At 42.8% G+C, this 26,057-nt stretch overlaps 1 protein-coding gene across 1 annotated transcript; it reads left to right on the top strand.

Moving 5' to 3' along the window:
* The first annotated feature begins 2,651 nt into the window (after positions 1-2,651).
* Positions 2,652-25,475, top strand: N4BP1 (NEDD4 binding protein 1). The gene is made up of 7 exons (XM_042437787.1): positions 2,652-3,085; positions 9,842-11,568; positions 16,619-16,749; positions 17,574-17,670; positions 19,925-20,032; positions 23,033-23,140; positions 24,702-25,475. The coding sequence occupies exons 1-7, from the start codon at positions 2,786-2,788 to the stop codon at positions 25,033-25,035; spliced, it is 2,805 nt and encodes a 934-aa protein (XP_042293721.1). The 5' UTR covers positions 2,652-2,785; the 3' UTR covers positions 25,036-25,475.
* Positions 25,476-26,057: the final 582 nt, after the last annotated feature.

Below are 26,057 nucleotides of genomic sequence, written 5' to 3'. Positions count from 1 at the left end.
GTCTATATATTATATATATATATATTATATATATATATGCTTTTTTACATGAGCATTATATTCCTTCTCCTTTTGGGTTTGTCTTTTTTAGACTGAAAGCCTGAGGGCAGGGAAATGTGTAATGTCTAATTAACAAAGGATCTGATAGCCTTGACTGAAGAGTGGTATTAATAATAATATAATAAAATAACAACAACAAGGGAGCATCAGGGGACCCACTACGTCAAGGTCTGCCCTGAAAGAAGGCCCCTCCTCCTCAACTGTCATCTCGGCCTCAGAGGTAGCCCAAGGCGGCCCCAGCCAACGTCAAGGTCTGCCTGAAGAGAGCCCCTCCCTCCTAACTGTCATCTCGGCTCAGAGGGAGCATCCGGGGACCCGCAACGTCAAGGTCTGCTGAAGGATGAGCGCCCCTCCCTCCTCACTGTCATCCGGCCCTCAGAGGGAGTCATCGGCGGACCCAGCAACGTCAAGGTCTGGCCTGACGGATGATTCCCCTCCTCCTCAACTGTCATCTCGGCCTCAGCGGGAGACCATCAGGCGGCCCAGGCAACGTCAGTCTGCTGAAGCTGAGGCCCCCTCCTCTCCAACTGTCATCTCGGCCTAGAGGGCGCCCTAGGCGGACCTCAACGTCAAGGTTGTCTGAAGGAAGAGGCCCCCTCCCTCCTCAAACTGTATCTCGCGCTCAGAGGGCCATCAGGCGGACCCGCACGTCACTGGTCTCTGAAGGATGAGGCCCTCCCCCTCAACTGTCCATCTCGCTCAGAGGAGCCATCACGGGGGACCAGCAAGTCAGGTCTGCCTGAAGGATTGAGGCCCCTCCCTCCTCAACTGTCATCTCGGCCTCAGAGGGATCCATCGGCGGACCCAGCAACGTCAAGGTCTGCCTGACGGATGGGCCCTCCTTCCTCAAACGTCATCTCGGCCTCAGAGGGAGCCCTCCGGCGGACCCAGCAACGTCAAGGTCTGCATGAAGGATGAGGCCACTCCCTCCTCAAACGTCATCTCGGCCTCAGGGTGAGCCATCAGGCGGACCCGCACGTCAAGGTCTGCCTGAAGGATGCGGCCCCTCCTCCTAACTGTTCATCTCGGCCTCAGGGGCCATAGGCGGATCCAAAGCAACGTCAAGGCTGCCTGCAGGAAGGAGGCCCCTCCCTCCTCAAACTGTCATCTCGGGCCTCAGAGGGCGCATCAGGCGGCCCCAGCACCGTAAGGTCTGCCATGCCGGATGAGGCCCTCTCCTCAACTGTCATCTCGGCCTCCGCGGGCGGCCCTAGGCGGACCCAGCCACGTCACCGGTCTGCCTGACGGCTGCGGCCCTCCCTCTCCCTGTCCTCTCGGTCGCGGCGCCCTCCGGCGGCCCCGCAACTCCAGGTCTGCGCAGGCGGGGCCCCTCCCTCCTCAACCTGTCATCTCGGCTCCGAGGGCGCTCCGGCGGACCCAGCAACCTCCCGGTCTGCTGCGCTGCGGCCCTCCCTCCTCCCTGTTCATTCGGCCTCAGGGGGCGCCCCTCGGGGCCCCCCGCACCCTCAAGGTTGCTGCCGGACCGGCCCCTCCCTCCTCACTGTCATTCGGTCGCGGGCGCATCGGCGGACGTTTCGGGTTACGAATGTTTTTTCGGGTTACGAAAAAACTTTTGGTGGTTTTTTCGGCTTTTTCGCACGGAATCGCGGCTTTTCCCCATTAGCGCCTATGGCAATTCGGCTTACGAAGGCTTTTCGGGTTACTAAAGCGGCCGCGGAACGAATTATTTTCGTAACCCGAGGCACCACTGTATGCTTTTTATACATGAGCATTTATTATTCCCTTCTATTTTTGGGTCTTGTCTTTTTTAGACTTTAAGCCTGAGGGCAGGGAAATGTGTAATGTCTAATTAACAAAAGGATCTGATAGCCTTGACTGAAGAGTGGGGTATTAATAATAATAATAATAACAACAACAACAACAATTAATGTTGTTGTTGTTGTTGTTGGCAGCCCTGACCACAAGCTGACCATAGAGTTGTGTTGGAGGACCTAGAAATTCCTAGAGATGAGTCTCCTCTAGGCATCTGTAGGCCCTCCAGCATGATTCTTCTATGATGACCAACATCTGGCAAATGTTGACCATAGAGTTGCACTGGAGGACCTGGAAATTCCTAGAGAGGTTTCTCTCTCTCTCTCTCTCTCTGTCTCTCTTGTAAAAAGAATAGTGTTGTTGTTTTTTAATTTGTGTATTTTTTTTTTCCAAATCCTCAAGAGAGAGCGTTTAGGCTTCAAGAAACTACAAGCCCCAGAATCCTACTGGAGGCGGCCATTAGAGAGGATAGCGCTGTCTCTAGCGTGATATAACAACAACAGGAAGTTGCCCGGAAGTGCGACGTGCCCTCATTAAAAATGGCGCCCGAGGCTTCCTCCACGCAGCGGTGCTTAGTTGCCCGGGGGGCTCCCATTTCCTCCTCCTCCCGACATGCCCTCATTAAAAATGGCGTTCGAGGCATCCCTTCACTGTTGCGCTAAATTGCCCGGGGCAGGGGGGTGCTCCCATTTTCTCCTCCCGACGTGCCCTCATTGAAAATGGCGCCCGAGGCTTCCTCCTGCCTGTCGCCCATTCCCTCCTCTTCCTTGTGTGTCGCGCCGGACGCTTGTTGGTGACGTCACGGTTGCATAGCGATGGGGCCGGAGCGCTTCCGGGGGACGTGGGAGGGCGGCGGAAGAGGGAGGGAATTCGTTTCTGTTCCTGAAGCGGCGATGGGAAGAAGCGGCGGCGGCGGCGGCCGTTGTCGTCGAGGGTCTCCGTCGCCGCTGTAATGGCGGCCTTCGCGGCCTCGGAGGGCGCCGGCAACGGCCATGGCAATGGCGGCGGAGGGGTGCTGGACGAGTTCACGGCTCCGGCGGAGAAGAGCGGCCTCCTGGAGCGGAGCCGGGGCTCCATCGAGCGGCTCTTCCGGGTGCGCCTGGTCGTCCTCGGGGCGCTGAGCAGCGGGCGCTGGGCCCCGATGGGCTTCGGGCAACCGGCGACTCAGCCCCAGCATCCGCGGGCGCAGCCCCCCGGGCGCAGGATCTGGCTCAGCCTCCAGGGCCAGAGGGAGGAGGTCCGCAGCGCCAAGGTAGGAAGAGAAGGGCCGGCTGGGCTTCGCAAACCGTTGCCAGCCTCAGGGGAAGAAGCCCTGGAGGGGCTCCCTGGGCGCCTTCCTCCGAAGGGGCTTGGCCTCGCTGCCCCCTGAGGCTTTCCTGGGGGTCTCCGTGGCCGAGCCAGGATCCCAACCCTGGTCTCCGGAGCCAAGGCACTGGGCCTGGCTGCCCTGGCGAAGGGCAGACCCTCCTGCCTTTCTCTCTGGGGCCCGTTTTGCACTTAGGGCACCAGATTCCTAGAAAGCCAGGGTAAGCTCTGATGAGCCTTGGCTGCGAATGCCAACGCAATTGCCGCTCTCTGTGTAGCTGCAGGAGCTCTGTGTGTGTGTGCGACTGGGTGCCTCACTGAGGGCTGTAAAGGATAGTTCAAGGGACAAAGGTGGGAGACAGGTTTTATATGCAAGCCAAGATGCGTGTGACGTAAAGGTGGGCCAAGATGTTCTTGACAGAGGGCATGAATGCAGATACGGGGCAAGGGAAGCGTCTGGCAGAGTCTGGCTTTGAGAGCCCTGCGTCTGAGGATGGAGACCAAGTCTACAAAAGCTTAGGCTACAACTTCTTTTGGACACTTAGGGACAAAACAAATGGCCCAGAAGAAGGGGTGGCTTCACGCTATTTGAGCTGGAAAAAGGACATCCTTTCTGTCGCCGCAGCTTTGCCGGACAGCATGTGGCATCTAGACGCCATGCCACTGGAGCACTATGAAGCCAGGCCACGCGTGGACAGACAAGTGGCTTCTGGGTGGCATGAGTGTCATCTAAATGCCACACGCCCACATTGCCCCCATGCTGTCGCTTACTGCCGGTCTATTCTGGCCCTTGGTTTTAAAGGTGCCGCAAGATTCCTTTGCACATCGATGTTCCAGATTAACAGCAGCTATGCCTCGGAAATCAGTGTGAAATGAAGTTAGCTGTGATGGAAACCACTTTCAAGGGAAGCACATCACTCCTCTTCTAGCAGAGTACTGGCTTTTCAAGAGGGGAGGCTGTTTTCAACCAGGCCTGCAATCTTCTGGCGCTGTGACATGTCAATACCAGGAAGACTGTGGCAGTTACTCAGCTGGGAACTCAAGGTGTTCCCATTTCTGAACAACACAAATATGTGGGCTTAGTGTGTGGAGGGAGGAGGAGGAAGAGATATCTTTTACAATGCATTGTGTAGAGGGAGGTTTGAGTTGGTGGCTGGGCAGGGAGTATTTAGGTTGACAAAACGGGCATCTGAGGATAGCCATGTTGACTCATGCCAAAGACCTGTTTAACCTATCATCCTTTTTACACAGTGGCGACTGGATCCGCAGCTGAGCATGAATGCGACTGCACCCTCTGTTTCATGCTCTGCAAGAACTGAGGCATAGAGACATCCTGAGCAGTAACAAGTGACCCCCCCCCTTCCATAAGTTCTTTAGTCTTCTTTCAAAGCCATCCAAGTTGGCAGCCATTTCCATGTGTCATTCTGTCCTGTATGAAGAAGTATCTCTTTCTATCTCTCTTGAGGCCCACTATTTTGCTTCAGGGGATAACACTGAACGCTGTTTCATAGTGTTATGGAAAATATAAGGAAATTCCCTCTTTTCTTCCCACCGTACGCAACCAAACCTCTGCAGATGCCAACAGCCCACTGTACAAATTACTCCTATCAGCCATTTCTATCTAAAGTGTCACTTTAGATCCTGGTGCTGATATTGTTGCTTGGAGCTCATTATATCCTGGGTCACTCTTACAAAACTGTTTTGTTGTAATTTAATTGGGATCTGTAAAAACGTACCCAGCTCCGAAAAATATGCAGGGACTCATTTGCCACCACAGAATTAAGTGACTGTTTCAATGTGAGCTGCTCTAGTATGACTGGAACTTAGGAAATAAGCAAGATGATCAGTCGATAGAAGAATGATGTGGCCAGAGAGCATTGCCCAGGATGTGTTAATAGTTCTTGTTGTGTGTCATCAAGTCGTTTCCAACTTATAATGAGGTTTTCTTGGCAAGATTTCTTCGGAGGAGGTATGGCATTGTCTTCCCTTGAGGATGAGAGCATGCGACCTGCCCAAAATCACCCTCAAGGGCCATCCAGCCCCGTTCTGCCATGCAGGAAGACACAATCAAAGCACTCCCTAGCGATGGCCATCCAGCCTCTGTTTAAAAGCCTCCAAAGAAGGAGACTCCACCACACCTCCCAGCGAAGAGACATTAATGCCACTTTGCCCCAGGTGCTCCTCCTGCCTTTCTTGTCTGTAGGCCATTTGTTTGCATTGCCATTTGTGAGGGGAGGAGTGACCCAATCCTTGTTCATGAATTAGCTGAAGGTAGAGAAGGTCTCTCTCTCTCACTATTGTTATATCATGAAAGATATAGCAATGCCTTGGGGACTTGTTCCCCAGTGAAACAATACTGCTGACTGCCCTTTTGAAGCAGTTATGGGAATAGCTAGTGTGGAAACATGAAACCTTTGGCTGTTTACTATCAAGCAATTGCCCAACTGTGGCTTTATTGCTAGGAAATCTTCAATGTTATTTTTAGGGGTAAAACCAGAATGTTGCAATTAGCGTTACTTCATTTTTTAATAATAAAGGAAAACACTCTAACTTTGAACCTGGTAGTTCAGATAACACTATCAAGAAGCATAACTCTCTTTGAAGCTGGCTGGAATGCAGTAGAATTCTTTTTACCCCATATTTCCAAGGCTGCATTTCCATAATTATTTGTAGCTCATTTCTGGAATATTAACTGTACGCCAAAATTATGAAATAACCATCAGCTGCATTGCCATAGTATGGCACAAAATGGGACATTGCCAGTCTAACGGTGAGATGGACAAAGTAAAGCCCCACAAAACCCTCTTTAGTTCCATACTCAGCTAGACAATATGTCCTCAAAATTGGCTTTGTGTATATGAACACCCTTAAAACAAGTCCGGGATGAAATTGTATTCAAGTGACAACAGTCACCCCACAGGGGCTTTGCAAGATGTGATTTGCCATGAAGCAGGGATGAAAGATTTGCATCCTGTTGGATTCAGGAAAGGGCAACAATTGGTTCATGGGCCTTCAGAAGTTAGCTATCATTCTTTTGTTAGTTGAATGGAACTTGAGGGGGGTCTTTAAATCTGGAGTGGTTGACTTTTAAAAGGGTAATAATATTTTTTACATGAGCCAGTATCCAGAGTGTGGATCCAGTCTAGAAGGAGAAAGTTGTGACTTTGGCTAGCTTCCTTTGAAAGCAGGATGGCGTTCATTTATGGATCTGTGTGGCATGGGGTCGCTCTCAGGAATCCTTTTTATTTCTTCATTCCACATACTTGGGAAACATTAGTGCTGTTAGAAGACTGCAATCTAAAAATGGTTTTTTTAGGTGCAAAATCTATTCATGCTACTGAATCTCATATTTCGTTCTTCCAAACATCGATGGAGTAGCAAATTGGCACATTTAGCTAGTATCAGAGCCTCATAGCAAAAGCCTTGCATAGCCTCTTGACCAAAGCTCAGAACCTACAAGTGAAAGGCAGTCTAAGATGGGGAATGAAATAGCTTATTAGGGTGGTTGTTTTTTCCTCTTGACTTGTTCGTTGTAAATGAAAGATTTTAAGGCTACAGTGTAATAATAAAAGTGTTTGTTTTTTAATGCAATCGGAAATATTGATTGAGAACTGAATAATTTTGTGATTAGTTCTCGCTGCTGAAGAGAGTGTTGGACTTGTGTGTCTGCTTCGTCATAATTTGAAAAATAGTTTGTGATAAAGCAGGCATTTCTGGTTTTTTGGTTGATAGTTGGACACAATTCCTTGGATTCCCTTAAATCCCCTTAGATCCTCATTGTGTTTCTGTCACTGAATACACAACTCTTTTCATGTGATTGGAATCAGCCTTGCTGAAGGAACTAGGTGCATTTAAAAACTAGTATGTTCTTGGTCTGCTTTTCCAGTTTATTCCATGTGTTCTTCACCATGTTTGAAGGAACTGTGAAGAACATGAAACATTTGCATTTCCAAATCTTTCAAAAGAGTTGAGTGTATCTATCTCTCAATAATTGTATTGCCTGCTTCCAGTGGAACAGCTACATTGTTGGCCATGTAGAAAATTTGGCCTGAGCCAAATTTGCCCTTCTGCTTGCAATTTGAAAAACCTGGGACAGTAAGGAAATGATATCTGTGATAATATGACCTCAGACTGTTAGTGTTTGAAAGGACAAGAGTTTCCTGCCTAGATCCTTCTTGAGAGATTATCTAGGGAATTCAATTGGATAGGGTGTGTGTAGTTGGAGATTGCACACAAAGAAAACTCCCTTAGTAAAGGAAAGGATTTCCTCTTTTGTTAGTCTTCCTTAAAAGGAAAAGCAGACATTTGCTGTAAGAATGCAATTTACCCAAGTTCCTGAGAAGCCCCAAAGTTCATTGAGATATAGTTTTTTTAATGGTTTTTATTTTTATTGGTTTTGGTATCAGTGCAGTGTGATGGGCTTGAGGAAGCATGGGTTCAAATCTTTTCTCCCTCAAGAAGCTTACTGCACATCTTAGATCAATTTCTCTCCCCCACCCTCATCAGTCTAACTTCTCTCACAGAATCTGTGAGTAGGAAAAAACCACTTTATCTGAAGATAAATTGGAGAGATGGGGCACGTGCTGCTGCTGCTGCTGCTGCTGCTGCTGGACAAAGTGACAGAAGTGTAGATTTGGACTGAGGGTTGGGAATTACACAGCCCTCCATATGTTGTTAGTGTACAACAGAGGTTCCCAAACTTTGGTACTCCAGATGTTTTGGACTTCATCACCCGGAATTCCTGAATGTTGGCCAAGGGGGCTAAGGTTTCTGGGAGATGAGGTCCAAAGCACCCAGAGGACCCAAGATTGGGAATCACTGGTGTGCAACTTCCAGCAACTCCAGTCACTGGTATGAAGCATTGGGAGTTTCAGTTCCATGACATCTAGTGGATCATTTGATTTCCAGTGTGATGTAAACAGAGTGGAAAACAGGGGAAGCAGGATGATGGTGGTGAAGGCATGAGTAAATAGGTGAAAATATGACTGCATCTGCACTGCAAAATTAATGCAGTTCGACACCATTTTAACTGCCATGGCTCGGTGCATGGAATTCTGCAATTTGTTGTTTTGTGAGATATTTAGCCTTCTCTATCAGAGAACTCTGGCCCCACAACAGAGTACAAATCCCAGAGTTCCATATCATTGTGCCATGGTAGTTAAAACAGTGCCAAAGTGCATTAATTCTGCAGTGTGGCAGCAGCCTATGTGACTCTTTAATAGTAATGACGGTCTCCTCAGTCTTCAAGTAGATACATAGGAATCAGGGTGATCCAGTTGCATTATAAGCCAGAGGGAGAATCCTCCTTTTTCACAAATAAATGTTGAAAGGCATGCACTCACTTGGGGCAAGAACTCTTGTTGTTACTACAAAAATGTGTTGTCATCACAGAAGCATTTTGACACAGTTTTATCTTGTGCATAGTACCAATTCTCCCAGTATGAGCAGCCAAGCATGGCATAACAATGCCTAGAGGGGTCAAGGACTATTGTTTTAAGTGGGGTGTACCACCATTTATTCCTCAACATGTCAGCTGGCTGCTGCAAGCAGTAGTCATAACAAAGATACTACTACTGTTCTTTTTTAAAAATTATGATTATTTTTTGTGTTATCAACAAAGATAGCACAGGGTGTGAGGGGGAAAGACCAAATACAGCAAAAGCAAAACTTTAAACAATATGAAAGAAACTCAACAAGTAAAATAATGACAAATACATTCACACTGTTTAAGAAAACTGTGTGCCATTCTAGAGGTTATACTAACAGTACTCTTGACACACCTGTTCAATACTTGTTCTCTCTCGGATGCCATATACAATGATGGCAATATAAACAATGTATAAATATGCAATAGCATGTCCAGTAGTGCTTTCAACACCAAGGTAGCATTTGCCCTTTTTCCAGAACAGTGCTCAAGAAAGCTTGTTCTATAGTGAGTAGTCAGCTGTTCAGTATAAAGGTTGCTATGTCCTGTCACAAATATCAAATGGCTGGAGTCCTAAGAATGATGCTTAGACCTGAACACAGTTCATATTAACAAATTTTAAAAGTCATCTCTGAAATAGGGCACAGTTTAAATATTAGGAATGGTGATTTATCAGGTGTGGATGCTGTAGAGTTGGGACTAAGTCAAAAATTGTAACTGTTAATCTCCTGCCCTCCCTGCTCCCCAAACAAACAAACAAACAAACAAAAAATTGGCAAGCCATCCTCTCAAAAAGGAAAGGCTGACAGGGAGACCTGCTTAAAGATACCCTGTGTATCATCATGCAGCAACATTCAACGTTCTATATTTTAACTGCCATGGAACATGAAGATGATACCTGGTTTAGTTCTTCATTGCCAAGACTTTGCAGGTCCCAAAATGCCTGAAAGCTCTTCATTTTCAAGGGAGAGAGGAAGACTGGCCATTTGTCATTCCCACTATAACATGGCAAGCAGAACTGTTGAAGCTTATGAGTATATAACTTTGGGTATTGCACCTTCACCTTGTTTCTAAAAAGGGAACTAATTGTTTTCATGAATAGTGGAATCGCAGAATAATACAGATACGATTTCACCTAGCCTGGTTTCATTATACCTTCAGCTGAAAATTCTAAGTATTTCTTTCTCCTCTAACCTTCTGAAAGTAACTTTTTTGTGGACACATGAGTTGTAAGATGCCTGTTGCCCTAACATTTGTTCTTCTTTCTTGTTATTGTAGGAATATATTAAAGGACTTTGTGAACCGGAATTGGAAGAGAGGGAATATTATCCCAAAGATATGCACTGTATTTTTGTAGGAGCCCAGAACCTCTTCTTGAACTGCCTCATTCAGAGAACTTCTGCTGATGTGACTGTCATAGAGATAGGCACTCTCAATATTAAGGGTGCTGCGGAACCTGTTGTACTGGCCAGAAGTCATATTCTACAGTTTGTGAGTCTCTTCAAAAACAGTGCAAGCTTGTCAAATGGTGGAGAGTCAGAAGTGAAGAAAAGGTTCAAACATCTTGTTGAAGCCCATGCAGATAAATATACTATGGACTTGTTGATCTTACCAAACTCACTGAAGAGAGAACTGCTCAACCTAGCCCACAAGGACGCCCACAAAGCAGTAGGTAAAATCATAGATCGTGCCTCATTTGAAAACACATCAGAACTTCTCCCAAATGAAATACAGAAACGATCTGGGATAAGGAATGATTATGGAACACGTGCAGAGGAAGCAAGAAACAATGCAGGTACCCCTGTCACTGAGTTAGCAGACAGAATGAATGCAGTTTTCCCAGATACTTCAGAAGGGTGGTTTTTACCTATAAATGGTCTGAGTTCACTAGAGACTTCTGCAGGCAAAGAGAGGCAGTCATGTAAAAGGAGGTCATCAGATGCTGAGGAGAGGCTTCCAAAGAAACAGTTTTCTTTAGAAAATAATCAGGAGAATAAATGGACTCCACCCAGCTCTTCTAATGATATAGAGGTGATTGATTTAATCACCAATTCAAGGAGTGAGTTGGACGATCCAGGCTTATGCACTAAAGAAGGTGATGAGATAAGCGAGGAAATGGAATATAAGATTTTGGTGAATTTTTTCAAAAGCATGGGCTACTCACAACAAATTGTAGAGAAGGTAATTTCAGAGCATGGACAGTTGGCTGAACCTCTTCTGCTTCTGGAAGAAATTGAAAAAGAGAACAAAAAATCTTCCAAAGACAAAAGTGAGGTTGTCATACCTCAGAATATTGGGATGTGTGCCGAGAAAGATAAAGGCAGTTCTAGCAATCAGGGTCTGGGACATAGGCCAGAGCCTTCCGAAAATGCAAAACAGAGTATGGTCTCTGTTCTACCAACTCAGTGCAAAGCTGAAGGGAAAGCATATGTGTCACGTAGTGAAAACCAAACTACTTTGTCAGGCGGCCAAAATCCACAGCACAAAGACTGTAGGAAAGTATATTCAAATTATTACCCTGAACAGTCTCACATTTCCCAAGCAAGCAGTGTAGAAAGCGATGGTCATGTGAAACCATGTGATCATGAACATTGGGTAATGAAGGATAAGAAACGGAAGGTTCCTGGCTTGGTGGCGAGGGGTGGCTCAGAGATACTACATCCACCTGTTCAAAAAGAAATGGGAGTCCCTCAAGCATGTATGGCACAGTCATCCACAAAGCACAATCAGCAGGGGCATTGTAATCCTCTACAGCTTGGAGCCAGATACCTTCCTTCCCAAAAATCAAATCAGCTTCTAGACTCTGGACTTTCCCCACAATTAACAGGAACTTATCCAGAAAGGAAAACAGGAGGGTCACCTAGTCATCACATTGATCCTTCAGTCACTGGGATTCAGAGGTTTCTAGAGTCCCTGAAAACACCATACAAGCTGGAATTGAAAAATGAGCCAGGGAGAGCAGACGTAAAATACATAGTAATAGATGGCAGCAATGTTGCAATGAAGTAAGTATGAATGATGCTTAGATTTCTAGACTATGTCTGAATGAAACTGGACAGGAGGAGGGAGGGGAATTTACCAAAAGCATGTGCAGTTGAAATTGGGGAGAGGTGCATATTTTCCCAAACGAGCATTGTATTTCTCGATGAGAAATATACGAAGCTGGGATTACCCTTTATAGTTTCACTCACTTTGACATAAGTCCTTTTGAACATTGTACAGTGATGAGTAATATCCAGATATCAGATGAAAACAACATGACCTGTGTTCCTATTCCCGGGAGGGGAGGGGAGAAGAAAAGTACGGTTCAGAAGCACTTTGCAGCTCCCTAGCAGCTCACATGTTGTTCTTGAATAGTAAAGGAAATGAATTAGAAACGTACAGTGGTTTTGGTTCCAGGACCCCTGTGGATACCAAAACCCATGGATACTCAAGTCCCATTACATACAGAGGCATAGTAAAATGGCAAAATCAAGGTTTGCTTTTTGGAATGTACATATTTCCAAAATATTTTCAAGCCATGGATGCTTGAATCCATGGATAAAGAAGCTGTGGATGTGGAGGGCTGATTATAATTGAAATGCTTTTCAGTACATGCATATACCAGTACCACGCTGGAACATTCCCCCTTCCCTTTTTTTTAATGCGCTGTCTAGCTCTGGTACCACTTTAAGAAATGTATTATGGCTATCATTGCTGCCATTCATCTTCCTTCATGCTGCTTTCTGCTTGCGTTACCCACCTTCCACCATTTTCTTACCTTATTTTGATTGTGCATCTTTGACAGCTGTTGTGATGTTTGTTTATGTTTTAAGGAGAGCTGTACATATCCACATCCTCATATATCTTTTAAGTAATATTTATATTGCATTTAAAGCTACACCCATGTGGCCAGGCATCCCTTCCAACTTCCGAGGCCACGACAGAGGCCTTCAGGGTAGACACAGCAGCAACAGGTAAGGCGCATGTTGACTATCTGGCCTGCCAGCCGTCGCCAAGAGTTTCCAGAAAACTGCAGCAAGCAGCTGGTCTTTTTGTACTGGATTAAAGCCCCCTTGGGCTGCTTTTGGGATTGGACCGCCCGATCAGCGTCTGGGCTGGCTGATCTTGGCCCAGGGCTAATGGCCTGTGTTATCTGGACAGGATGATGCAAGCCAGTGGGAAGCACAGGACTTTTGTTCCATGTGTCTTGGAGCCTTTGTGGTCCTTGGAGAATATTGAGGCAGAAAAGGCCTATCCTGAACAAAATCATGTGGGCAGTGAAGCTTTGTAGCTAAACAGGGTGAGCAACAGCATTCTAAATGGTGATGCAACACTGGCAGTGTTTATAGCTGGGTTTACCCAAATCAGGTCCTTGCACCCCAGGTAATTTGCTTACCTTAGAAAAGAGTTAATCTTCTGAAACTACTTCTTCATTTGAAATGGAGGAAAGTATAGTAAAGGCCTGCTGGTTTGAACAGGGTTTTTTTCATTCTTCTGAAGGCTCAGCAAATAGTGATGTAAAATGAAAGTCACAATTATGATTCATTTTAAATTCCAAGTAGATTGGGACTGATGAGAAGAGCTATGCAAATTTTTGAAGCTTGCATAATTGCTCTACGCAACATTTTAGCTGTACAGTATTCAGATTAAAGGAAGTATGTGACCTCTGCAGGGTTGGTTTTTTTAAAAAACCTGTAAGAAATTATAACAAAATACTTAGTTCAATTTGTACCAAGCATAAAATGGAGGGAGATATAAGATTCCTCTATGTTCAGTTCATTATTTTTGTGTGTGTGTGTACATTTTGTGTGTGTTTTGTACATTGAAATTACTTTTTATGCTCCCAGTTCCTCTGCATCCAAGGAAAAACGAACCACAGTATTTTCATCCACTCCTGCCTCCAGCATTATTGGGCTACAGAAAAGTATAGGCATTATAATTATTAGTAGCCATTGACAAGTGGCACCTGTTACAGTTATAGTATGGACAGCTAACGTTTCATGACCATTCAGGCCTCGTTGGACTGCTAGCTGGGTCAGGGTTTTTTTTCCTAAACTGCCCCCCCCCCACACACACACAATATTCTGGAAATCTTGATGTTGCCCAAGCATCCTGATATTTCCCTCTTCTGCATGATTAGTGCCATTTTTGCTACATAAGAATCCATGCTCAGACAGTTAGTATATGCAGTGGTGGTGGTGATTATGTTTATGGCTGTATGCTACCTTCATATTTAGATTAATATGCAACTCATTGTTAATCAACAGTGGGAAAGAGCTATTGCCTTCATACCTTTTTGTGAGCTTCTCGGGGATGTCTGGCTGGCTATAATGGGAAACAGAATATTAAATTGATGGATGGTCTGAGTCAGCACTGCTGGTCTTATGTTCTTACAATTGTACTAAAGAGTGCACAGGGAACAGACTTGGTCCATACCAAGAACATGTAGAAAATGTTGGTCTTGGAAGTCCCAATTTCTGTGAAGGAGATTGAACTGTGAAATGTGGAAAAACTTCACTAGTCCTATACCTTTCATATCATGCCCAGTCTTGCTGGCCTTCCTACATGCCAAGCTTGACTAGAAGCTGGCAAACCCTGAGTAGCAACTCATACAGCAATATAATGGGCAGCTTGTTTCTGAGGAATAGGTATTTATGTTGCATCTTTTTGATTGGGACTGATAGGTCATCCCGTCACACCTAGCACTAAAATGCAGTACAATTATTCTACCCTGTAGGAATGTTTATTTGAAAATTGGCATACCCTGGGCAATAGTTCATACAAGTAGCTTCCTCTGTACATTGGAGATCAGGACTCACAATAGCCTTCAATTATATGAGAACCAGTTTTGAAAATTCCAAGTCTGGCCTAAACAAGTCTGGCCTAAAAGTGAAGAAACAGATTTTCTTCTTCAAGTTGTCCAGCAAGACTGTATGCTAGTGTTACTAAAAAGTGTACATTGCAGCATTTTTGCCTCTGGTGTATCAATATGACAGTATCCTAGAATAGTTTCGTGTAATGGCCCTCAGTTTTCCCAGACTGACAATTTACCAAGCTACAACATAGGTTCTACATTACATTTTTCTTTTTGATGTCCTTATCCTCTTCTGGCCTGGTGTTCTGTTAGAGGTATGCAAAAGGAGAGAGTGTGTATAAATTGCAGCTAAGCTGAAACCTTGGAGGAAGGAAATCTAAATAAATAATAATAAAATTACTCTGGAGAGTCATGGAGTTCTTCCTAGCTTAGGTTTTTCCATCCAGTTTCTAAGCTTGCAGTACTTCTTATGTTGCACCAAGCCACAAGGATGAAATTAAAAGAAAAAGTGGGGAGGGTGAGAAGAAATGTAGTGAACTATACAAGAAATTGTTGTTAAATTATATATAGTTTTTTTCTCTATTACATCAAAAAAGAAAAAGAAAGCTGACACTCTGGTTGCAGTCTCTACCATTAGATGGATGTTGAGAAGACGATGTTGTCTTCGCTATTTTTCACCTCCGTCTCATTCCTAAGCTGCTTTTGGCTTCACAGGTGAAACAAGCCAAAAGCTGTTTCTGGAAAAGTGTTTTCCCAGGTTTCTCATCCATTGCACTCTTGGTGTGTTGACCTCTGCGATTTCCCCAAATGCAAGAAACTTGACTGCATAATTTTCACAGTAAAATTCAAAAACAATTAAAATCCTCTATTTAAAACAATATAAAATTCACAGTAAACATACCAAGTTAAAAACGTCACTAAAATGCATACTCTATATAAATCACCTCTGTTGATAACACATTAAAAAGCTTGCTTGAATAAAAATGTTTTTGCTTGGCGGTGAAAAGCAAGCAGGGTCGGGGCAAGCCTAAACTCTCTTGGAAGGGATTTCCAGAGGGTGGGAGCAGCCCCCAAGAAGGCTCTCTCATGTCCTCACCAAACAAGCCTGAGATGGTAGCGGGACCAAGAGAAAGCCTTCCCCAGAAGATCTTAGGGCTGTATCTGGTTTGTATGCAGAGATATGGTCTCTTAAATAGTCTGGACCTAAGCCATGTAGGGCTAATTGTGCCCAGAAACAAACCAGTAACCAGTGAAGCTGTTTTAATATGGGAGTTATATGCTCCATGTTACTGGCTCCAGTTAGAATTCTGACTGCGGTGTTTTCAACCTGCTGAAGTTTCTGAGCAGTGTTCAAAGGCAGCCCCACATAGAGTGCATTACAGTAGTCCAAACCGGATTAGTCAAGACATGTGTCACCGTAGCCAGATCTGACGTCTCAAGGAACAGGCGCAGTTTATTTATTTTACAACTTCTTTGGACAACCTACATATAGTTGTGTACTCCTCTGGCGATCTCTTGGCTCTGCCTTCGGTGATTCAAGCCACAACTCAACCTAGTTGGCATCAGCCGTAACTGGTGAATATAATGATGTACTGGGGCCATATATAACTGGGATGTGGGAGTAAAGTTCTAGGACTCAGGATTTCAACATGTCTTTATATTTTTCTTCTTAAAAGTAATGTTTCATGCACTAAGACTGAAGAAATCTGGTGATTGATCTTTCATTGGTTTTATCACTAGTTTCAGCATATGATGGGGGCATGAGGCTTCACAGAAATAATCAGGAAATCAGTTGTGAATCAGCATAATTGCCAAGAGTATTGGATCACCCTGTTTGAACCTTGATAAAATTGTGGCTTGATTGAATCTTTTACAGGTTCTGCCCTTAGTCCAAGAGCTTTAGTTGGCCTATGATAAAAGGCAGTTATTTGGGCTGTACTAAAACATTGTCAGAGCGGCCAATCTAAATATCAAAATGGTAAAAGTAAAACTTAAGAGCTGTCAGATCTCAAGAACCTTGTCTCCATTTTACTTTCATCTGTTACATAGGAACTGTTTTACATGTCTGTGTTGTACACAAGATATGCCACAGGTAAAGGAAAGAATTCCCTAGAATGGACTACATCATTGATTTGTACAAATCGCCAACTTTTCCATTTACATGGAATTTAAGGTTACATTTTCAGCAATCAGTAATTTGTAAACAAAGGCTATGAAGATTAGCAAATGCTACCTTTCTTTCTCTCTCTTTGCTGCAGCCATGGGTTACAGAGGTTCTTCTCATGTCGAGGAATTGCAATTGCTGTTGAATACTTTTGGAAACGAGGTCACAGACAGATTACTGTGTTTGTCCCACAGTGGCGAACAAGGAGAGATTCTAATGTCACAGGTATAGATTGGAATGAGATTATGTTGCCTTACCTTTAATAGCTGACTTCTCTCAAGTTTGGCTTTCTGTATTTAAGATGCTTCTAAACATGATTGTGATGACTGAAACCTGGATGCCTCTGTGCAAGCAAGGGAAATGGGGCTGTGTGTGGATCCTGAAGGCCTGATCCATTCAGGACTCCCTCACAACAGATCTGCAGATAAAATCACAGACATTTGTATGAAAGGATAACACAAAGTCTGTCTGTCTCTGTCTACATAATATACAGAAATATGCATCTTCTGTGATTACAGTAATAGTCTGAATTCGAACCCTGAGAAAATTCAAAATATTTCCTTCCAAATGTTCCAGTATTGATCTCAATAGTGTAGCCAAGGGCCTGCTGCTCTTTTATCCCTTAGACCTTTCACTGCCACATCTGGAACATGGAGATAACCATTTAAAACTTGGAAAGATCCCAGATTCCAACCAGCATATGACCATTGCAATTCACTTTGAATACCTCGATATGCTTGGTTTAGTAATAGCCAGTGTGGTGTAGTGGTTTGAGCATCGGGCCATGAATCTGGAGACCAGGGTTCAATTTACCACTCGGCCATGGACTCTGGGTGAGTTACATACCCTCAGCCCCAGAAAAACCCATGATAGGGTTACTGTAATTTAGAAGTGACATGAAGGCATACAACAACAATAGTAATATTTACTGTTGATCAATTTGTACTCTTCCATCAAATGAAATCTTGCACTAAAGATATATATTATTTGTTCTTAAACATTTGTTCTTAAACATGGTTTTATTGTTTTTACTTTTTTAATTTTAATAGAGCAGCACTTCTTAACGCAACTGCAAGATGTTGGCATTTTGGCCCTCACTCCTGCAAGGATTGTTTGTGGAGCCAGGATTGCATCTCATGATGACAGGTAAAGGAAGGGTTTGCTCCAGTTTGCTGTTTCTTTGTCTCCAAGTTCTTCTAGACAGAAACAATTTAAAGGAACATCTAAATTATGTTCTTGGTAAAATCATACTCATTGTTGGAAGATACCTTTGACGTATCATGCTTTGACACATGCTCTGTTTAAAGATCCACTTTCACATACAAATCCTGAATAAACATGCATGTGTAAATAAGACATTGCAGATAATTTTAACATACTCTTTCACAGACTTTCCTTTCTAGTTTCAGTGATACCTGTTCTCAGTGTAGTTTGACTGTAAAAACATGTTTTAACAATTCAAAGTTAAAGCAAATTGGAATTGGCAAAACAGCAGCAAAAGTCAATTGCTTAATTTAATTGCTGAAATCACAATTAAAATACTAAGCTCCCCCCCCTTTTCATTCCAAAAAGGGAGGAAGGAATGCATGTAATACCTCATTTGATAAACAATTATTCACAGCTTTTAATGAAGCCCTCTCCTGTGTAAGTGGTGGAGGGCTAGGTTTGCACCTGCAGTAATATGCTCAGTATAAAAGGCACACTGAAACTTCAACAGCAAGGGGTGGACCACATTATTAAATATTTCCTGACATTAAGAAAAATGTCCTGGCCACTAAAAACCTATTGTGACAGTGAGCGGTCCAAATAGGACCCTTTTTCCCAGTATGTGTAAGGTGTGTCCCCCTCGCATAAATGGACTCTGCCACCAACATGGCATTTTTCAGATGTTTTAGCCTTAAAGTCCCTGGGTTCCTGACCATGGGTCATGCTTCTAGGAGTGATGGGAATTGAAGTCCAGGTTAGTGAAGGTGGCTTTAGCTTTTCCTGTATGTTCTGTAGGCCCATTGCTGAGCTTGGAATTCTTAACAGGTCTCCCTTCAACTGATGCACTTTACATGAGTTGGATAACAACTAGAATCAATAGAGCTGGCTAGAGATTCTAAGAGTGATAGTCCAAGACTGCTGGAGGGCACCAGGCTGGAGAAGGGCGTTATAAATTGTTCCAAAGTTGCTGGTTGCCGCCCCTTTCCCCCCTCCCCCAGTTGGCTTGTTTCATAAAAATGACATTTTGTAGTATTCAAAAACCTGAGTCAGGAACTGTTATTGACATTGTTGACCTTGACAATTAATCACAAGATATGTTTTTAAATTATAACCTCTAAAGAAGCAGGTACATAAAGCAGGATCCAAAGAGCTCCTTTCAGGTAGACCCAGTAGAATTAATTTTCAGTCTCCTTTGATATTCACAACTAGGTGTGTAGTTCTTTTTTCATTCAGGCTTAGCTAGAATATTGCCTTCTGATTTCATAGAATCATAGAGTTGGAAGAGACCACTAGGGCCATCCAGTCCAACCCCCTGCCATGCAGGAAATCCAAATCAAAGCATCCCTGACAGATGGCCATCCAGCCTCTGTTTAAAGACCTCCAAGGAAGGAGACTCTATGCAGTTGTGCACCATACCAAAAATGTCACAGTGGTTTATCACATATGTGACTCTTGGTGGATCACACAGTCAGGATCTATGAATCCCTGTTGGATGGTAGTTGTAAAAAGTTGAGCTTCTACAACAAAGTAGATGGGTTTTAGAGTCCTTGTTAGCATCATGGCCAGATGTTAATAGCCATCCAGTGGCTTGACAGGCTTAATTTGTTTAAATGACTTTTTTTGATACTGCTGTATTTGGCAGTTTGAAGCTATGAAAAGATATGAAAGCTGGGAAGAGACTGGGAAAGTGAATTTTCCTGTTACCTAAGCTGTTCACTCAGTTTTCACAGCTGATTGTGTGTTATGGTCACACTTTAGCACACTTTAGCACTTTGATTTTCTTTGTCTGCTTCTGTACTTCCATTGGCCTTGCCCTGGAGGGGGTGCAATTTAGTCCTGGGACCCCATTTTTCCAGAAGTGGTGAATTTGATTGCTGGCAGGGAGAATCTGGGCAGAATTAGTTGTTTAGGGAGGGCAGTTCTATCATTTGCTGTGAGGGGATGCCGGGTCCCATCAGTGAAAGGGCTGGAAAGCTTCTCTTGTGTAGACCATCTGTTGCACCATTTACTACCAGTAAGCTTATCTATAACAGTAAAGCATGTCAGTACCAAACAAACTCTTGGGGAGGCCTGTTCCTGTTCAGAACATTAGAACATGACCAACACGTTGTTTAAAAGCTGCATCATGAGCAGGCTTTGAATTAGTATTTATTCAGGGCAAGAATGCTGATTCTCTTCACAAATGTTGCCATAGGTTTTTGTTGCACCTTGCTGAGAAAACTGGAGGAGTAGTTGTTACCAATGATAACCTGAGAGAATTTGTGAATGAATCCACTTCTTGGAGGGAGATTATTCAAAGGAGGTAATTGCATTTTTGTTACAAAATTTCCAAAGGGGAGATGGACATAATTGGTTGAGTTATGACAGGGAAAAATAAGTAAAATATCAGTAAGTAAGTAAGTTTATTTGAATGGTGTACACCATTAGAAAAGTACAGTAATCCATATAATATAAAATATAAACATCAAATACATTGTAAAAATAATACATTGCATTGCAAAGTTAAAATCATCTTTAAAAAACCAAAAAAAAAAAAAAACAACCTTGAGGGCTAAGATGAATCTGAATAGGTGTAAGGACCAGATACACTAAAACTATATAGCATTGGTTTACAAAGCTGAGGATATTCAAGAATAGTTAGATTTTGGATCTATCTTGTAACTCTACCATTGTCTTTACAAAGCTTCCTCCTCATAATTGTTGATTTAAAAGCAAAACAGGCTACCTTTTCAGAAACGCTTGGTTCAGTGTCCCCTAGTAAAAAAGTGTTAAATTTGAGTTATAGTTATTTGTTACCAACTCCAAGTCTTTGAATAAGGCATTTCTTATATCTTTAAAATTTGGGCACTCCAATAAGTAATGAGTTAGATCTTCAGCTGAGTTGGAGCCACATGGGCAGACAAATTAAATATCTGTTTATGGGAAATATACAAAAGCCACCATTGCATTGAACCCAAGCGTTTGGAAATAACACAGCACTTCTGAGGGTAAAAGCTGAATAGTAGAAAGTCTCCCTGCACCAATTCATGTTTATTAAAACATAGTCACAGTCACATGCTCAGACAGGCAAAAAGTGCTACCTTTGGGCTGATCTGGGGGCATGGCATGAAAATGACGCACACCTCTGAATCGGCCAGAGGCTGTGCTGAGGCTGGCTAACATGACCTAAACCCAGCCGCAAAAGGAGTGTGAAAAAACTGCTCCTTGGCACTGCTCAGTTCCAGACCACAGCAGCAGCCAGCCTTGGGACTGCTGCATCTGGTCACCCCAGTCCCATGCTGATCAGGGTGCGCTCATGTCTGGAGCTGCCAGAGGCTGATCCAAGCTGCTAGTCTGCATGAGCCCACAATCACAGTCAGTTGCATGTGGCAAACAATCTTCTGTTCTGTACAGAAATGCCCTTCACCTTGTAAGTTGATTTTGATACATAAAGGCCTGTTACAGACAGCCAAAATAAAGCTGCTTCGAGTCACTTTGGAGTTATGGTATTTCAATGATACATGCGTTCTAAGAGTCCAAAGGCCGCACCAAAGCCACGCTTCACTCCTAAGGACTGGAATGCAGCTTTGGTGAAGCTTCCAGACTCTTAGGACTCATGCATCATTGAAATACCATACCTCCAAAGTGACTCGAAGCAGCTTTATTTTGGCTGTCTGTAACAGGCCAAAGGGAGACACACATAAGAATCTTTCTTTTACTTCCTTTTAAGTAAGATGAGGAAGTTATGGGTCCCAAGGACACTTCTGAAGTGCCCATACCACTCCTCATTACACTGTGGGAGAGGCCTTTTGATAACCAGGAGACCTCAGCTTTATATCCTGATTAAAAACCTCTGGGCCTCAAAAAGCCAGGTGAAGAGATGCAAAAATCAGGTGAAATTTCTTCCTCCATCTCCTAAAGGGTGCAGGATGGCATATTGAATCAAAGGAGGATTATGAAGTGAAGAGTGATGGCAGTTGCAACCCTCTGGGATCCACTGTGGAGCATGTGGTAGACCCAAACATGGGGTAGTTATCCGTCCATTAAATGAAGATGCTAGCCATGGAATCTGAGGCCTTTTACATGTAAAACATGTGCTTTACCGCTGGGCGCAAGATGAAGAGTTTGTGCCATGGCCCTAAGGGGGCTTTTTACCTCACTTAATTGAGTATCCCTGTTGTGACTGTTCAAATAGCAACACTTCAATCAGTTGATTGGAGGACAAATGCCAGTTCCTAAACATTCAAAGATCAGCTTGTATATGCAGCTGTCTTTAGCAGATGTGGTAACCAAGTCTTTTTCCTCCTCAATCATAATGGCTAGAAACTGAATTTTTAAAGTAAAATATTGTAAAAACTGATTCTCAAAATCAGTTTCTGTGATGGTAGGTTCCACCCAATGAGTCTACATTGGTAGTAGATGTAGCCCCATAGGGTAGCAGCCAGTAGATCCCAGCTGATAACTGCCAGTCTGCCCTGCTTTTATTTAAGGATGGATGCTTTTTCTAACTTCTTTTATCTCTATGGGATAGAGAACGAAAGAACAAGTTCAGGCACTTGTTAGGGTCCTCTGATGACCACAGGAGTCCACTGGTACAGCTCTTTCCCATTATCCAGAGCATTCGAGAAGGCGATGAGATATTTCCAATGTTATATGAAAAGAGAACATTAATGATGTGGGCAGTAGCTCAAGTGGTAGATTACATACTTCTGAATGTAGAGCAGGTCAACTACAAACCGATGCTTATGTGAATTATTTTTCACTCTTATCTTCCCAAACACTCATTGCCCCAACTGGATCAGCTGATAAGGAGCCTTTTCTTTGGAGAGTAGTTTTATGTGAGACATGGAATTCAAAAACAGCCGTGTTAGTCTGTAGAATCAATATGTAGAGAGATCTTGTAGCACCTTTGAGACTAACTGAAAGAAAGAAGTTGGCAGCAGGAGCTTTTGTAGACTTCAGTCTACTTCCTCATCTGAGGTGTGTTAACCCTTGGCTGGAATCCAAGAATGTATGAATTTTGTGATATTAGACTGCACTTAAGGTGGTTTGCATTCCCCGAATACACATTTTAGCCCAGCAGTAATACACATTTTGCATGCAGATGATCCCAGATGCAGTCCTTGGCATATCTCAATAAAGGAATCTTTTGATAACATGGCCAGGGAAGACCTTTGGAGAACTAGTGCAGAGTAGAGATTATCAAAACCAATACCAATTGTATATTTACATACAATGTATATGATTAAATAATATAGAAATAAATTATAGATTTGAAAGTTTATTTTCTTTGTACTACTTCCCCACCCCCTTTCTGTTGTAGGCTACTCCCATACACTTTTGCTGGAGATTTTTTCATGGTTCCTGATGATCCTATGGGACGAAATGGACCAGGATTAGAACGTTTTCTTGAGGAGAACACCCATGTCAGGTAGAGTTCTCCCTGGCACATCCAAAGCTTTTAAATCACAGGTGGCCAAACACATGCTGTTGCCCTGCAACTCTCATCACTGTTAGCCCACATAGTCAGTATTGAGAAATGCTGGGAGACCTATAAAGCCTGAAGTGAGGCACTTTGTTCACTCCTGCCCTAAATCATTACTGTTGTTAAAGGGCAACATAGATGCCCCAGCTGAAATAGAAAAGACCTGTGCTGGACAGAAAAGATTATTAGATGTAAAAATACACAAGATAGTTAAGATCAGTTGCTTTGCTAGAGGATTTTTACATCTTCTGTTGCCACAGCTGACTGTGTATATTAATGCTAAGGTGGAACACAGATAAGAAAGGCAAGCATATTACCACACCATCCTGTGAGGTTAGATTGTTGTGGTTTCGCCATAAGTATGAAATATTATATGGTCACAGGGCATGCAATGGTTGGATCTCTGGTGCAGTTTCATGAAGAGATGTTCTGTTGGTATGTCAAATGTTATAGTATTTGCTACTTTTGAGGCTGCAGAGAAGCATTTACAGGGCTTGCTTAATCCATAGCTGGGAAGGATATTGATTTTTATCCTTTTATCCCTTAAAGCAATATAAATACTAATACATAAATAAAGGAATACCTGACCTGAATCTTCTGTGTCAGTTTCAGGGCATTTAAAAGGGAGAAAGTTCCATCTTGGTTTATGTGACTTGCAGTATTCTAAAGGCTCATCAGATAATTCAGAATGTTTGAATGATAGCTAAGTGTGTCAAATGATGACATATAAAGATTTCTTATTTTAATCACTGAAATTTTAGAAACTGGCAACTTATATCAAACTTCATGTTGCCTTCTTATTTTTCTTTCATTTTTTAAAGTTAGTGCTTAGAAATTAGCCTTTCATAGAAAAAGCAGCTGTTACTTAGTTTTCAAGATACTAGGTTTGAAGTGTAAATTGACAATTAACAATATAATACTTGGCATTTCTATAGTTTATAGTGTATGGAATTAAATTAAATGATTTCAAGATACAGGTATTCTTTTATTTCTTGTACAAAGGAAAGATAAAATGGAGATTTTGGTCAAAGTACAGAGAAACATAGTGTAGAAATAAAACAATGACAAGAGGGCAAGGTTATTTCTCTCTGCAATCTCCCATCAATAATACCCCATACTAAACTGGCCATGTTAAACTTAAAGAAGCAAAACTGTAAGTGTAGTTCCCAGCTTGAGGCCTGGTTGGAAAAATAAATTTGCAGTGGAACAGAATGCTGCTTGATACAGTGGTTCAATGAACGTTTAAAAGTTTTGAGTCGCTTGTATCTAATGACACAGAAAATACAAAAGTGCTAGTGATATGCTTACTGGAAATTAAAATTAAAATATGAGCAAGACTACAAAATCTACACAGTTGTTTAAACAGACTGAATGTAGGCCTTTCTGTAAGAAGAGCTTGAGAATTTGGCTTAAAAGCCCATAGAACTCTGGGAAGGTTGTGGTTCTGTTGTTTTAATAATTAACCATTATTAGGATTTTCAGCATTACATATTTCTTTGTTTTGCAGAAATGTTCTGCCCCCATATGGTCTTGCAAGTGGAGGTCTCCCTCCTTTTGGGACATCACATTTGCTGATGCAACCGGAGAGTAGTGGGCACTCACCTAAGAGTCTGTTACCCGGTCTTGTGACTTCATTACCTAAGTTTCCACCTGCATTACCAGCCAACTCAGATCTCCCACCACATCCAAGATCAACTACAGAAACAATCCATTTGAAAGAAGCCTTGAGAAAAATATTTCCTACTTCTGAGCAGAAGGAGAAGATTGAGAATATACTTGCCCAGCATCCCCACATGAGGGACATGAATGCTCTATCTGCTATGGTACTTGACTTGGGCTGATGGACAGAACTTAAAACCTTTTGATTTTGCAGTTTGGATTGTTAATTTAAAGATGCATAGGAGCTAGCACCAGGCCATCTGTGAATAGTCAAAACTTGATCCTTTTTGTATAAAAACTGTGAATATTCAAAGGATTTGCAGATACCCTTTTTATTCACTTAAGTTGCATTGCTTTTACAGATTTGTATTAATGCCTCCTTTTCAAAGAAAATAAGTCTTTATTTCTGACTGGCTTGCAGTTGTTTACAAAAGCTACAGCAAGTTTCTTGGGGACAAACAAAATCTGACAGCAGATCTAAATGCTGCATAAAATATCCTTGCAGATTATGTGAAAATTCCATGCTAATAATGGAATTTACAGTTTTGAGCTCTCATTGTTGGATGAAAATGCATGAGAAGATGGTGACTCAACAGTGAGTAAACAATGACAGTTTCACATATCCTGATTATGCAAGTGGTAAGTTCATGAGTTCTCTATTTTAGCATCAGAAACCTTGCACATGATTGACTGTGCTTAGAATAAGTAGAAATAAAAATAAGATGTCACATACTTGCAACAGTAATTAGCACTAGCAATAGGCAGAACATCTGAGATGTCACAGTACCCAGACAAAGAGCATTTCTGCTTATAAGCATGGCTGCTTTAAGTCATTGCATTCTCAGAGGGGATGGGAATAAAATTCCTAAAGAGAAACAGAAAACACTCTTGTGGCCTTAAAAGACTTTCAAGCCACAATAAAGTGAGATAAAATCAAATTACCGTAGTTGTTACTATTCGCAAAGACAAAATCTGCTTATCGTTAAAGTTCCACTTTACACTTTCTAAACCACTTAGGGAGTGCTTAAGTGTACTGATAAGCGGTATAGAAATGTATGTGCTGTTGCTAAATAAAAAGATGATAGAAGCAATACACAGAAGAGCTATATAAGAGATGAAATAATGAATGTAATGTCACATGGAAAGAATCATATGAACATGAACCCCAAATTTTGGAAAGCTAGGTGAAAGCTGTACTCAAAGA

The sequence above is a fragment of the Sceloporus undulatus genome, chromosome 8 (assembly GCF_019175285.1).
Source record: "Sceloporus undulatus isolate JIND9_A2432 ecotype Alabama chromosome 8, SceUnd_v1.1, whole genome shotgun sequence".
NCBI classification, from domain to species: Eukaryota; Metazoa; Chordata; class Lepidosauria; order Squamata; family Phrynosomatidae; genus Sceloporus; species Sceloporus undulatus.
This window is presented reverse-complemented; position numbering and strand designations above follow the sequence as displayed.